At 42.9% G+C, this 15,626-nt stretch overlaps 1 protein-coding gene across 1 annotated transcript in view; it reads right to left on the reverse strand.

The window, feature by feature from the left end:
- Positions 1 to 792: 792 nt before the first annotated feature.
- Positions 793 to 15,626, reverse strand: part of LOC111970568 (metabotropic glutamate receptor 6-like) — a 46,890-nt gene continuing 32,056 nt past the window's right edge. Inside the window, exons 3-11 of the mRNA XM_070445551.1 lie at positions 9,809 to 10,025; positions 9,517 to 9,652; positions 9,214 to 9,368; positions 8,929 to 9,069; positions 8,614 to 8,814; positions 7,701 to 7,840; positions 6,822 to 7,445; positions 6,337 to 6,648; positions 793 to 1,032 (exon numbers count right to left, since the gene is read on the reverse strand). Coding sequence (XP_070301652.1) covers positions 793 to 1,032; positions 6,337 to 6,648; positions 6,822 to 7,445; positions 7,701 to 7,840; positions 8,614 to 8,814; positions 8,929 to 9,069; positions 9,214 to 9,368; positions 9,517 to 9,652; positions 9,809 to 10,025 — 2,166 coding nt within the window. The remainder of the gene's footprint in view (positions 1,033 to 6,336; positions 6,649 to 6,821; positions 7,446 to 7,700; positions 7,841 to 8,613; positions 8,815 to 8,928; positions 9,070 to 9,213; positions 9,369 to 9,516; positions 9,653 to 9,808; positions 10,026 to 15,626) is intronic.

Here is a 15,626-nt window from a genome sequence, read left to right on the forward strand (position 1 = left end):
CTATTGATCCAACTAATTGTCCTGAGGAGAGAAATCAAAGAGAACTAATTAATTTCCATGGTCGCTTAGACATATCCTAATGTAAAAGGAGACTTTGTCCTGAAATCTAGCAAAGCTGTCCACAATGTTCATTGTGTTCTGTTCAGGAATCAGGATGATCCAGGATGATCCAATGCGTCGACTGTTCCATTTACAGTCAGGTCACAGCATCTGTGGCGAGTCAGTGAGTGTGTATTTCAAATTACAGAAAAGGTAGCATCTCCATTTTCCTTTATTTCCATTCCACCCATGAGACAATGTAGCCTTCACCACTGATCAAAAGCTGGCTCCTTTTATTTATTTAATTGTTTTATTTAACCTTTATTTAACTAGGCAAGTCAGTTAAGAACAAATTCTTATTTACAATGACGGCCTACCCCGGCCAAACCCTAACCCGGACGACGCTGGGCCAATTGTGCGCCGCCCTATGGGACTCCCAATCACAGCCAGTTGTGATACAGCCTGGAATCGAACCAGGGTCTGTAGMGATGCCTTAGACCGCTGCGCCACTCGGGAGCCCCCTCTCTGCATGTCAGGGAGTGCTTTGCCAAGAGAGACCATTATAAACTGTCATCTGTTAGGTGCCAGGTGTCGTATTCATCTATGGCTTCATGCTGGATTATCTAAAGTGATTGAAGAGAGAGACAATTACCAATTGTTTTAGTGAAAAATGAACACTAATCTGTTTCTATATCATTGTGAATACATACAGTAGCACAGGTGAGGGATCAGTCGATACCGCCGCTGCTTTACTCACTGTGATCGGTCAGGCACTATGGCACTACTTTTGGACTCTCCGTTCTGCTTGTCGTCTTTCTGGGAGAGTTGTGAGGTCACTGTGGAAGCCACAGCCTTGGAGCTGCGCTTGCGTTTCTGTACGTTCTGCTCCGGTTGGAAGATGATGACGTAGACCTTAGGGATGTACAACATGCCCAGGGACACAGTGGCACTCAGGCTCATGGACACCGTCAGGGTGGTGGTCTGGATGAACATCTAGAGCAGAGGGAAAGCAGGGTGAAGGTTAATAATAAATACCTGAGTATACACCTAGACATTTTACAATAGGGTTTGGATTGCCTGGCTGAGTACTACATGAATTGTCTGTGTTGCGTTCACAATTCAAAATATACATTTTCCTAATTTTCCTTTCTATCCTATGCCTATCCTTCCATCTATTAATCTGATAATACCCTGAGAATGATAATATAGTATTCTGAGAATATTCTGAGAATACAGTAAAACTGTACATTCAATAAATAATAATAATAATGTATGAAGGTTGTCTTACATAATATTTTCCATGGCAATCCCCATGACATACCTGTATTATACCTAATTATTGTATGAAGAATCAACAGGAGGTGAAATAGGAGGTACACAGTATACAGACGTTGTTTCTTCATCTGAATGTTCAAGGAGACAGTTGTGTTTTTAGCCTGGGATGAATGATTTATATCCCAGTATAAGCACTGAGGAGTGGTGCTCTATTTATGGGCCATCAGCATGTCTATTCACGTGTTGTTCCTCTGTTGTCAGGCTGGCAACAACAATACTGAGAACAGACTTGTGATCTGAGTCCGATGCACTGACAATTCAAAAGCAGTACATGTCATGAATAAATGAAGAAATACATGCCATAAAAAATKAAATAAACAAAGACCTAAAGTGCATTTGGAAAGTATTCAGACCCCTTGACTTTTCCCCCATTTTGTTACATTACAGCCTTATTCTAAAATTGATTGAATTGTGTTTTTTCCCTCATCAATCTACACACAATACCCCATAATGACACAGCAAAAATAGGCTTTTAGACATTTTTGCAAATCTATAAAAAATATCAGACGTACATAAGTATTCAAACCCTTTACTCTTAAACACCTTTAGAGGCGATTACAGCCTCAAGCCTTCTTGGGTATGATGCTACAAGCGTGGCACACCTGTATTTGGGGAGTTTCTCCCATTCTTCTCTGCAGATCCACTCAAGCTCTGCCAGGTTGGYTGGGGAGCGTCGCTGCACAGGTTTRTRCAGGTCTCTCCAGAGATGTTCGATCGGGTTCAAGTCCGAGCTCTGGCTGGGCCACTCAAAGACATTCAAAGATTTGTCCTGAAGCCACTCTTGTGTCATCTTGGCTGTGCGCTTAAGGTCGTTGTCCTGTTGGAAGGTGAACCTTCACCCCAGTCTGAGGTCCTGAGAGCTCTGGATAAGGTTTACACCAAGGATCTCTCTGCACTTTGCTCCGTTCATCTTTCCCTCAAACCTGACTAGTCTCCTAGTCCCTGCCGGTGAAAAGAATCCTCACAGCATGATGCTGCTACCATCATGCTACACTGTGGGGATGGTGCCAAGTTTTCTCCAGACTTGAGGCTTGGCATTCAGGCCAAAGAGTTCAATCTTGGTTTCATCAGACCAGAGAATCTTGTTTCTCATGGTCTGAGAGTCTTTAGGTGCCTTTTGGCAAACTCCAAGTGGGCTGTCATGTGCCTTTTACTGAGTAGTGGCTTACATCTGGCCACTCTAACATAAAGGCCTGATTGGTGGAGTGCTGCAGAGATGGTTGTCCTTCTGGAAGGTTCTCCCATCTCCACAGAGGAACTCTGGAGTTCTGTCAGAGTGACCATCGGGTTCTTGGTTACCTCCCTGACCAAGGCCCTTCTCCCCCGATTGCTCATTTAAGAATGATGGAGGCCACTGTGTTTTTGGGGACCTTCAATCCTGCAGAAATGTTTTGGTACCCTTCCCCAGACACAATCCTGTCTAGGAGCTCTACGGACAATTCCTTCGACCTCATGGCTTGGTTTTTGCTCTGACATGCACTGTCAACTGTGTGACCTTATATAGACAGGTGTGTTCCTTTACAAATCATGTACAATCAATTGAATTTACCACAGGTGGACTCCAATCAAGTTGTAGAAACATCTCGAGGATTGAGCTCAGGACGTACCTGAGCTCAATTTCGAGTCTCATAGGAAAGGGTCTGAATACTTATGTAAATAAGGTATTTCTGTTTTTGTATAAATTTGCAAAAAATTCAACAACAAAAAGTTTTGTTTCGTCATTATGGGGTATTGTGTGTAGAATTGATGAGGAATATTTTTGATTTAATCAATTTTAGAAAAAGGCTGCAACATAACAAAATGTGAAACAAGTCAAGGGTCTGAATATTTTTCAAATGCACTGTAGCTATATAGCACAATATCCCTTATCTTCTCTGTCCTCATCTTTGTCATGTTTCTTATTGGCTCTCAATGTCCTGGCCAGCACTGATGTGGCAACGCATGGATGACCAGGGAGCACTGTTCATCACAGCCATTCATATGAAAGGTAGACTCAGCGATATGGTGTAGATAACAAATTGCATCAATTTCCACAACAATTAAGAGCGGTGACGCGAGAGGCTCAACTTCTCCACTCTTTTGGTGCCCTGGCTACCACGCTGTAACAGCGTGAAGCGAACCTGTGCACAGGTGCAGATACTGTGTGTGAGACTGTGTGAGAGCAAAATCTTGCAACTCGCTCATCTCTATATCTGCGGTGCTMCAACTTCATTTTGAAGAGTTTACCATTAAAGACATTACTGACTCCAGGCTAGTGCTAGGTACAGTATATGTATGCCTTAGCCACTTCTGGTCTTTTTTTCCCTTTAATTGGTCTTTTGACCAATCACATAAGCTCTTTACACAACAGATCTTTTTTAGAGCTGATCTGATTGGTCAAAAGATGAATTAGTGAAAAAAWATCAGAATTGGGCTGCCTGTCTAAACGCTGCCAAAGTGGCATTGAAGTATGACAGGCAACAGTTCTAATGAGACTTAGGCAATCCAGAACAAAAAGGGATCTTTTCTTGTCAGGTGCATCATCAAGCAATTCAACCATCTGCACCAAAACAACACACATTTCTGCATCACAGAAGTTGAGGCGTTCAATCACTCCAGCCCCGGGTTCAATCTCAGGCTGTGTCACTGGGAGACCCATGATGTGGCGCACAATTGGCCCGGTGTCGTCCGGGTTAGGGGAGGGTTTGGCCGGCCGGATTTCCTTGCCTCATCGCACTCTAGCAACTCCTTGTGGTGGGCCCGGGTGCCTGCAAGCTGACTTCGGTCACCAGTTGGACAGTGTTTCCTCCGACATATTAGTGTGGCTGGCTTCTGGGTTAAGCGAGCGGTGTGTCAAGAAGCAGTGTGGCTTGGCAGGGTTGTGTTTCAGAGGACCATGACTCTTGACCTTCGCCTCTCCCAAGTCCGTAGGGGAGTTACAGCGATGGGACAAGACTGTAACTACCAATTGGATATCACGAAATTGGGGAGAAAAAGGGGAGAAAAAGGGGGTAAAGTAAAAAAAACATATATATATATAATAATTCACACATTGAGGGAAGTCAGTAGAAAAATGTAAGAAAAATAGCCAACCCCCTAAGTTTGCCAGCACCTTCCATTCACACTTCCCTATTGATCAACTTGCAATTCTTTACATTTTTCTGAGTACCTCTCAAAGTCTAATGCATCAATACCCTTGCATCCTATCTAATAACACTCCTTCCCTGTTACTGTACTGTTGTAATACTGTCTGGTCAAAAATGTCAACTAATGCGATCTGAGAACTAAATGTTATTGATGCTATATTTAGATGTTCTAAGCTGTAATGTGTAATTGAATAGCATGTAGTGGATATTTTTTTGTCTCTCAGAGACCCATTTTGTCACTGAGCTTACCTGACCTCTTTGATTCATTTCATTTCGATTTGCAGAGGTGAAAAGACTTTAAATACTTAATTTAGGCTGACTGATTTAACAACACACTCTACTAGTCTGAACATACACTACATTGCCAAAAGTATGTGGACACCTGCTTGTTGATCATCTCATTCCAAAATCATGGGTATGAATATGGAGTTGGTCCCCCCTTTGCTGCTATAACAGCCTCCACTAATCTGGGAAGGCTTTCCACTAGATGTTGGAACATTGCTGCGGGGACTTGCTTCCATTCATCCACAAGAATATTAGTGAGGTCAGGCACTAATGTTGGGCGATTAGGCCTGGCTTGCAGTTGGTGTTCCAATTCATCCCAAAGGTGTACGATGGGGTTGAGATCAGGGCTCTGTGCAGGCCAGTCAAGTTCTGCAACATTGATCTCAACAAACCACTTCTGTATGGACCTCGCTTTGTGCACGGGGGCATTGTCATGCTGAAACAGGGAAGGGCCTTCCCCAAACTATTGGCACAATGTTGGAAGCACAGAATCATCTAGAATGTCGTTGTATGCTGTAGTGTTAAGATTGCCCTTCACTGGAATTAAGGGGCCTAGCCAGACCATGAAAAACAGCCCCAGACCATTATTCCCCCTCCACCAAACTTTACAGTTGGCACTATGCATTCGGGCAGGTAGCGTTCTCCTGGCATCCGCCAAACCAAGATTCGTCCATCAGACTGCCAGATGGTGAAGCATGATTCAACACTCCAGAGAACGAATTTTCACTGCTCCAGAGTCCAATGGTGGAAAGCTTTACACCACTCCAGGCGACGCTTGGCATTGCACATGGTGATCTTAGGCTTGTYTGTGGCTGCTCGGCCATGGAAACCCATTTCATGAAGCTCCCGACGAACAATTATTGTGCTGACGTTGCTTCCAGAGGCAGTTTGGAACTCGGTAGGGAGTGTTGCAACTGAGGACAGACGATTTTTACCTGCTACGCGCTTCAGCACTCGGCGGTTCCCTTCTGTGAGCTTGTGTGGCCTACCACTTCGCGTCTGAGCCGTTGTTGCTCCTAGACGTTTCCACTTCACAATAARAGCACTTACAGTTGACCGGGGCAGCTCTAGCAGGGCAGAAATGTTAGGAATTGACTTGTTGGAAAGATGACATCCTATGATGGTGCCACGTTGAAAGTCACTGAGCTCTTCAGTAAGGCCATTCTACTGCCAATGTTTGTCTATGGAGATTGCATGGCTGTGTGCTCGATTTTACAGACCTGTCAGAAAAGGGTGTGGCTGAAATAGCCGAATCCACTCATTTGAAGGGGCGTCCACATACTTTTGTATATATAGTGTACTTCCTTCTTTTAAATCCTGACCATTGTTCCGCTGTCAGTCAATGAAGAGGATGCTGAACATACTGTGAGTGCCTCATGGGGAAAAAAAAGATGATATTAAAGGTAACAAACTAGCATTTGACAACAGTCTAGAACCTATTCTAGAAAACATACTGTGGTTCTAGGGTTGCTTTTTTAAGTATATAAAAAATTGACTTTCTCTGACAATGGATGAATACCAGCAAATATAGAAATGTGATTGATTTTCAAACCTTCTCAGTAGACTGTGCTGTACCAAAGAAGATGGGCACAAAGGCCAGCCAGATGATACAGGTGGTGTACATGGTGAAGCCAATGGGCTTGGCCTCGTTGAAGGTCTCTGGCACCCCTCTGCTCTTGATGGCATACACAGTGCAGGTCACCATCAGCACGATACTGTAGCTCAAGCAGAGGACCAGGGCCAGGTCGGACATGTCACATTTCAGGACCCCACGTGCAAACTCTGGGTTGGGCGGCCGCTGCTCCTCATAGTCTATGATGGTGTGTGGGGGCACCACTCCGAACCAGATGAAAATGCCAAGTAACTGTGGAGATACAGAGAATGATCCAAAGATTGATGTGGCCCATGATTCAGCAGATCAATCTAATTCTCCTGTATACCATTCCAGATACCATTTCCTGTGTCTTTAACAAGCACTGTTGTATTACTGCCTTGTTTTCATCAAACGCAATAGGAGAGAGGCAGCAACTCACTCACCTGCACTCCAATGAGTATAAAGGTGATGATCAGCTGAGAAGCAGGGCTGATGAACGGAGGTGGGGTGACTGCTTTCTTGCCCTGCTCAAAGATACGGTATATGCGGTTGGTCTTGGTGAGCATAGCTGAGTAGGTAATACACATGCCCAGGCCKAGCAGCAGCCTGCGGAATGCACACACTGGGGCGCTGGGCTCTGCGATCATGAGGAAGGTGATCAGATAGATGAGAAAGATGCCTGTCAGGAGAACGTAGCTGAGCTCCCGACCGGAGGCTCGGACGATGGGGGTGTCATTAAAGCGGATGAAGGTGATGATGCATCCGGAGGTGGCCAGGATGCCCAGGACAGCCAGGAACACAGGGATGATGGCCCAGGGGGAGCTCCACTCCAGTTTGATGATGGGTGTGGACCGGCAGCCCGTTCGGTTTGGCATGGGACGCATATCGAAGGGACACATGTCACAGTTTAGCTCATCCAGCTGGTATTGATATCCGTCACACAGTTCGCAGTGCCAGCAACAGGGTACACCCTTCACCATCTTCTTCCTCTCTCCTAGCTCACAGGGGAAACTGCACACAGAGTCAGGGACTGCACGGTCCCCACCCGACCACTGCATCTCCTCAGCCTTTAACAGAGACAGAGACAATGTTGAAGAACATCAAGTGAACTCCTGAAGATGTCACATTATGTCATTACTGGGGAAAAGAGAATGAATGACTAAATGGAGCTAAATAAAAGTGCATGAATAACTGGAATGAGTTTGGTTAAATTGAAAGGTAGTTAACTCAAAACACAAACAGTACATTCCTCAATGCAATAGCAACACTGATAAAGTGAACATCATCATTGAAAAATAAAATAGACCAAAACAAATGTTTACATTGAGTCGCAGATTGTTTGTCCACTGGCCAATACACCGGTAGCCAGGGTTGGTGGTGTTGGAAAGTTGGAACTGGAAGATGTCATAGCGACCAGGAGCATCTCCATTCTCATTGAACATGACCCCAGTCCCTGCACTGCCTGTTGGATAGAGGAGCAAGGATTTTTAACAGGGCTACCCGCTAGTGGGCCGTGCAATGCTTTTACCTTTGAACAAAGAAAAATGAAAACTACGGTGAACCTAAAGCTCATGTCTTATGCAACCAGGGCAAAGCTGAGCATAAGATTCTTCCTGCTGAGGGTTCCTTTCCATACATGATGCTATTTTCTTTCTGTACTCTCTGTTCCCTTCAAGCATTCAATCAGAGAGGGCTTCCATACAAGCAAAGGTCATCCACAAACAGGGAAAAGGAAATAGCTTTGCTTTTCATAGAAAGCTCCTTGGACTCCAAGAAAAATATTTTTCATGAAAGATGGAGATGAAAAGAGGAGTGTTTCTTGTGTATGAAGAAAGAATGGAGGCTGCCCTGGGGAAGAATGGTGCATTGAAGAAGTTAACGCAGTGTGCAGTGATGTCTTCAGACTGACTTCCATCCACACTTTTTTGGAGTGACTGACCTCTCAGACTAACCTCTCTGATGGGATGTGATGGTAACCAGTAGTGGAAAAGGCTTCATGAAACCAGGACATTACCTCTGTTTGGGCTTTAATTAAAAATATATATAATTTCAATTATCAAGAGTATTATCTGATTTGACAGCCACAACAAAAAGAAAAGACAGGATAGAAGATTCATTTTCAAACTCGATCCAAACAAAGTTTATTGAACATTCCCAGACCTGATTAACTGCTGCTCCAATGGAATTGCTCAAGACCCTTTTTAACAATCCCTGGTCTGTACATTTCCAACTCACCATTAAAGTTGACTGAGCGAATGTAATGGAGCAGCTGACTCCCTTCCACTGGGTCCATCTTCTCACAGATGCCCATGGAGCCCGGACAGAGGTCCAGGTGCATGCTGTGTAAGGCATGGGCCATGGCATACACCGCGTCTATCACAAACTGTACTTTCCCTTCCTGCTCGTACTGAGATTCCTGTGCGATTCTCTCTTCCCCTGAAGAAGGGAGGAAGGGTGGCATACAATGGATAAAACCTGTGTAGCCTGTAAGTAAATCTGCTTATTTGAGATAAACCTTTGAAATATGTCAGAAATAACCTCTTTTCCTACCTGTACATTTTCTTCTACCAAGGTCGTACTTGATACCTGGTCGAGTGAGTTTACATTTGAAGTCGTCCTCCCAGTATTCTGCAAACCAGATGTTCCTTCTGTTGTTTTTCAGAGATCTCGAGGTGAAGTAGTTGTCGAACCCTGGGCAAAGAACCAACAGAGCATCACTATCACCTTATGTTTAAGACTTTCCCAGACTTTCCCATCCCCCACTAAAGTTAAATTCATATTGAACACCAAAATACAATGTATCTCTGCAATATCTTTTTCATGTGTTTGTCTTACCATCGATGGAGGCCCTCTTGGGGAGGATGGTGACAGCCCCCTCAGCCACATCCTCCTGGTCCAGGATGGGGGAGCTCTTGGCCCCCCAGCTGTCAGAGCCCACAAACAGGAAGTGACCCGTCAGGTTGGCCCTCTTTGCTGCCTCCAAGACACGTCTGTGATAAGTGGTGATAATGGATTAGCACACTGGACCTTCATTAGCTCTAGAGTATATAGGAACTTGGTACTGTGGTGCTTAGAGAACAAGTAGCATGGTGGTTATGTGACAACAGTCCTAGGGAAAGGAACTAGTTTGCCACTAACCTGATGTCATCCTCATTGGCAAAGATGATGACCCCACGAGCATTAGAGGTCTCCATTAGTCTCTTGATGATCTTATCAAACCCACCTGGTTTCGGCTCTCGGGGGATTTTGATGGATTGGCCGATGCATAGACCTCCTGAATGAAGGGAGAAGAAAGACAAGACCCAAACCAAGGCTGCTCCTCCATTGGACGTCATGTCCTCCCCATATAGTACCATCAGTTCTAACACCATGTTGGCCATGGTTAGGCTACACCAGAACATTTTAGTTCACCACTAAATTCAGTACAAACCTGCCTCTCGAGAAATCTGGAGGAAGGCATCGACGCCGCTCTCACCGTAGTTTCCTTCTGAGGCCAGTGTAGATACATAGTTCCACCCCATAGCCTTGACGATGTCCACCATGGCCTGGGCCTGGTAGGAGTCAGGAGGGACCACGCGGGAGAAGAACTCATAACGACTTTTGTCACTCAGCTCTGGAGCCGTGGACGCATAACTAATCTGGGGGATCTGAAAGATACAGACGTTACATGATGTTAACGGCTGCATGGTTTTAAGAAGAGACCGGAGACAGTCATTAGATTCAAAAGGAGGGCTAATGGATGTTGGACAGCTACTGAACCAGACACCATGTGTTATTATCAAATCAATCTTTGTCGGGATAAATCAGACACAGTTGGTAAACTAACCACATAATACCTTATGATGACACGTTGCCAGTAATTGAGAGTACTGAATAGTTCTCACATGTCCAGCCAATGTAATCCACTAGGACATGGCGACATTCATCCACTGTAATTTTTCTAGAGCTTTACTACTGGTCTATGTCGGCCATAAAAACCAACGTCATGGTGAAATACAGATGGTAAATTTCACTGCTGTAAAAGCATTTGTTTGAAAAAAATTAATGGATGAGAGGATTAATTTACTGGTGTGCTACTTCCTTAATGACATAGTTTATGTGAGTGGGCTTGACTCTGATCCCACTAATGCCCGCCCATGGCTTGATGAGAGGTTCTTTAGAGGGAGTAGAGAAAGGTAGACACACAAAGGGTTGTGAAMGGAGAAGAAGAGAAGAGGGAGAGAACCATTTCACAGATTATCTGGAAGGATTATATGGGTTTTAGTCAAATTACATTGAACACAGAGGGACAGAGACCGAGATCAAGAGACAAGGTTACCATATCTCAGCTGTAAGCCATACAYTATATTTAATTCTGATGGTCACGTGCAACTTAAATTTGCTGCTTTACTTGAACTCTTTCTCTCTAGTGGGAACATTCATCTATTACTGTGATATGTATGGCTCCTACTAGTTTATAATCTTCTGTCTGGGAGGGTGAAATTCTATACACCAAACATTGATGTGATCAATGATAACATAATTTTCAAATATTTACATTCCAACACTAATTCCTAAAGCAACATGTAGCCAGCCTCCTTTAATCCAAAATACAAGGATGCCATAATTTATCTTCAAAATCAATTAATTATGGCTATTAGACAGTCCATTAAAAAAAAATTACATCTGTAGACTGTTATGCTATGTTGCAACCCTAACTGGTTCTTTGGCCCAGCCATGTACATTTCAGTGCCATGCGTGTTGAGTTCAATGACATATCCAGGGATCTCTGACCTCWACCCCATAGACAAACCTAACCTTTTTCTGACAGGAACATTTAGAGCATAATTATCTAGATTTCCATTCAAACGTAGTTGTAATCCTTATCATTGGCATAAAACACTCATAACTTAACTGACTTAGAGTAGCTGACATGTTATGTCAAGGTGCTATGACACATTCCTCTTCTGTGTAAACCATTTTCATTCAGAATATACTGAAATTACTGATGGCAAAGCATCAGTAGGCTAAGTATTGTTTAGTAGGTGCACTAGCACTCTCCATTCATAGAATCCTGCTCTATAATTGCACTGTCCCTGGACCCTGCCTTGTCTTACTTCCAGCCCCTTCCCATAGCTCTTACAATTCAATCTCAATGTTTGTGTAGTCACAATTCAAATGTTTGTGCTGAAATTCAATAAAATACCACAAAGAACATTTAGTTCAGATGTCATGTTAGAATATTATGTAAGGTGATTAAAGAGAACAATCATTCAAATATCTGATATGGGCAGAAAGCTTAAATTATTTTTAATCTAACTGCACCGTCCAATTTACAGTATCTATTACAGTGAAAGAATACCATGCTATTGTTTGAGGAGAGTGCACAATTATGAACTTGAAAATGTATATAATAAACCAATTAGGCACAGTTGGGCAGACTTGATGCAACATTTTGAACAGATATACAATGGTTCATTGGATCAGTCTAAATGTTGCACATACACAGCTGCCATCTAGTGGCCAAATTCTAAATTGCGCCTAATCAATCAATTTTATTTTATATAGCCCTTCGTACATCAGCTAATATCTCGAAGTGCTGTACAGACACCCAGCCTAAAACCCCAAACAGCTAGTAATGCAGGTGTAGAAGCACAAGGCCTAAGCCTTTCTCTTGCATTTCAAAGATGATGGTGCAAAAAAAAGCATGTTTATTTCTTTGTATTATCTTTTACATGATCGAATGTGTTATATTCTCCTACATTAATTTCCACAAACATTTCCACACACTTCAAAGTGGTATCAAATGGTATCAAGAATATGCATATCTTTGCTTCAGGTCCTGAGCTACAGGCAGTTAGATTTGGGTATGTCATTTTAGATGAGACTTGAAAAAAAGGGTCAGATCTTAACTGAGTAACTGTGCATACTCTAAAAAAGTGCCTACTGGGAAATGCCAAAATAAAGGAATCACTTGACTAAATGAGGGATAGAAAGTATATTGAAACCACAGGTGTTTCCACACAAGTGTGGTTTCTGAGTTAACTCAGCAATGAATTCCATCATGTTTAGGTTAATGTAAAATTATAGAGTCAGCTATAACTCTGAGTTGTACGGGGACAGACTGTATAGAGCACCTAGATGGACAGTACAGCAAGCAACTGGACGGACCCGACAGGAGGAATCCTCGATTGGATGTTGAACTGGATGCAGTTCCGCATCCAGTTCAACATCCACTCGTGGACTGCCCCACTCGTGGACTGCCCCTGCACTATACATTCCGTCTTGGAGCCCACGAGTGGATGTTGCGCGGGACGCAAGGACGTCTCAGTCAGAGAGAGCCACTGCTCAATTGGACGTGGAAGTGTAACCAGATCTGGACCGATTCCGCAGGGATTTGCATTTTGCCTGTACATTTCATAATATATATATACTTTTTTTTATAGGCTTATATGTTGTTTTGGACTATTGTTTAAGACTTTCCTTCAGATCAAATTCGATTGTTATTCTTTCAAACATTTGTTTTGGTNTTTTTTTTATAGGCTTATATGTTGTTTTGGACTATTGTTTAAGACTTTCCTTCAGATCAAATTCGATTGTTATTCTTTCAAACATTTGTTTTGGTTGTAGCAGTTGGGCTAGCTAGCATGCTAGCTAACAATKATACTGGWTTGGTTAGCTAGTTASCTAATACACACTAGCTATCTAGCTAGCACAATACAGCACTAGCTAGTTGGGTTTGGCTAGCTAGCTAGTACACAKTAGCTAGCTAGCACAATGCAACACCAGCTAGTTGGGTTTGTCTAGCTAGCACAATACAACACTTGCTAGTTAAGTTGGGTTTGGTTAGCTAGCTAGTAACACACTAGCTTGCTAGCTAGTGTACTAGCTAGCACAATACAACACTTGATATCTAGCTAGTACAACACTCGCTAGTACACATATGTGCTTCAGCCAGACCCTACTGAACCCAACTCTTGCTTGGCACTACTTGGCGGGCACGGTGTGTAGTTGATTATCACTACACATTGCGACCCACATGCCGTGTACCCCTGTCTGCGGTCCYCAGATAGACCCTACTCATCTAGCCTAGTTATTTGTATTCCAGTCTGTCCATGTAGCCAGTTGGCTCTTTGCTATGTTAAAATGTGTTATTTGTTCTAATGTTTCCAATTCATAAATGTTCAATGTCAAAACATAATTTGATAAACCACCGACGAGGCAAGGCAGTTTACCATTCAATTCAGCATGTATTTTTCCAATATTAGGGTACGAGATAACTTTACAGTGATCAAATCAAATCAAATCAAATGTATTTATATAGCCTTCGCTACATCAGCTAATATCTCGAAGTGCTGTACAAAAAACCCAGCCTAAAACCCAAAACAGCAAGCAATGCAGGTGTTGAAGCACGGTGGCTAGGAAGAACTCCCTAGAAAGGCCAAACCTAGGAAGAGAACCATAGAGAGGAACCAGGCTATGAGGGTGTGGCCAGTCTCTTCTGGCTTGTGCCGGGTGGAGAGAGAGCATACTTAAATTCACAACGGGACACCGGATAAGAATGAGAAGTACTCCAGATATAACAAACTGACCCTACCCCCTGACACATAAACTACTGCAGCATAAAATACTGGAGGGCTGAGACAGGAGGGGTCAGGAGACACTGTGGCCCCATCCGATGATACCCCCGGACAGGGCAAACAGGCAGGATATAACCCCACCCACTTTTGCATATCTTCAACCACCAACTTACCATCCTGAGACAAGGCCGAGTATAGCCCACAAAGATCTCCGCCACGGCACAAACCAAGGGGGGGCGCCAACCCAGACAGGAAGATCACATCAGTGACTCAACCCACTCAAGTTACGCACCCCTCCTAGGGACGGCATGAAAGAGCACCAGTAAGCCAGTGACTCAGCCCCTGTAATAGGGTTAGAGGCAGAGAATCCCAGTGGAGAGAGGGGACTTTAGTTGGGTGATTCTGCAACTACGGACACTTCTATGTCCTCGGGGTAAATGTTGAGGATTTTATTTCACTTTTTCTTTCTTCATACACAGTACCAGTCAAAAGTTTGGACACACCTACTCATTCAAGGGTTTTTCTTTATTCTTACTATTTTCTACATTGCAGAATAATTGTGAAGACATCAAAACCATGAAATAACACATATGGAATCATGTAGAACCAAAAAAAGTGTTAAGTAAATCAATATATATTTTAGATTCTTCAAAGTAACCACCCTTTGCCTTGATGACAGCTTTGCACACTCTTGGCATTCTCTCAACCAGCTTGAAGGAGTTCCCACATATGCTGAGCACTTGTTGGCTGCTTTTCCTTCACTCTGCGGTCCAACTCATCCCAAACCATCTTAATTGGATTGAGGTCAGGTGATTGTGGAGGCCAGGTCATCTGATGTAGCACTCCATCACTATCCTTCTTTGTCAAATAGCCCTTACACAGCCTGGAGGTGTGTTTTGGGTCATTGTCCTGTTGAAAAACAAATGACAGTCCCACTAAGAGCAAACCAAATGGGATGAAAAAAAAAATATTGACTTATTTAACACTTGTTTGGTTACTACATGATTCCATATGTGTTATTTCATGGTTTTGATGTCTTCACAATTATTCTACAATGTAGAAAATAGTAAAAATAAAGAAAAACCCTTGAATGAGTACGCGTGTCCAAACGTTTGACTGGTACTGTATATGTTAAGTTCACACAACAATCACCCCAGACATTTTTAACACCTTTCTATCAAGTATTTTAGCTACTTCTCAGATCCATTTTATACCTACATTTCACTGTTTTGCTCTTGTCCCTGACCCAGACATTTGAGCTTCTACTATGTTTTTCTATGAGAAGACATTAATAATTACACATTATATAATGTTATCTACTATAGAAAGAGTCAATGGCATAAAATCTATATCAATATTTATTTTGAGTATGCCCTTTATATATTTTTTCACACAAAATATACCTGTCCTTTGGTAGTGGTGTCATTTCCACTACTGAGGACAAATAACTCATTAATAAACTTTTTTCAAGAGCATGTTACCATGGAAACTTAATGTGACACTYAAGCACATGGCTGCAGCGGACATTTGTTCCAGATGTGATGTCCAGACGTTTGCTTGTGTAGAGAATATTCTTTTTGTCAGTCATTTCCAAACAGGCTATAATTTCTTTCATTTGTGGTAGAATTTTGTATATTTTATGTATTTATTGTAAACGATATGCTAGTTGTAATACTAGCCAAAGCATGT

Source organism: Salvelinus sp. IW2-2015, linkage group LG11 (genome assembly GCF_002910315.2).
Source record: "Salvelinus sp. IW2-2015 linkage group LG11, ASM291031v2, whole genome shotgun sequence".
In the NCBI taxonomy this organism is placed as follows: Eukaryota; Metazoa; Chordata; class Actinopteri; order Salmoniformes; family Salmonidae; genus Salvelinus; species Salvelinus sp. IW2-2015.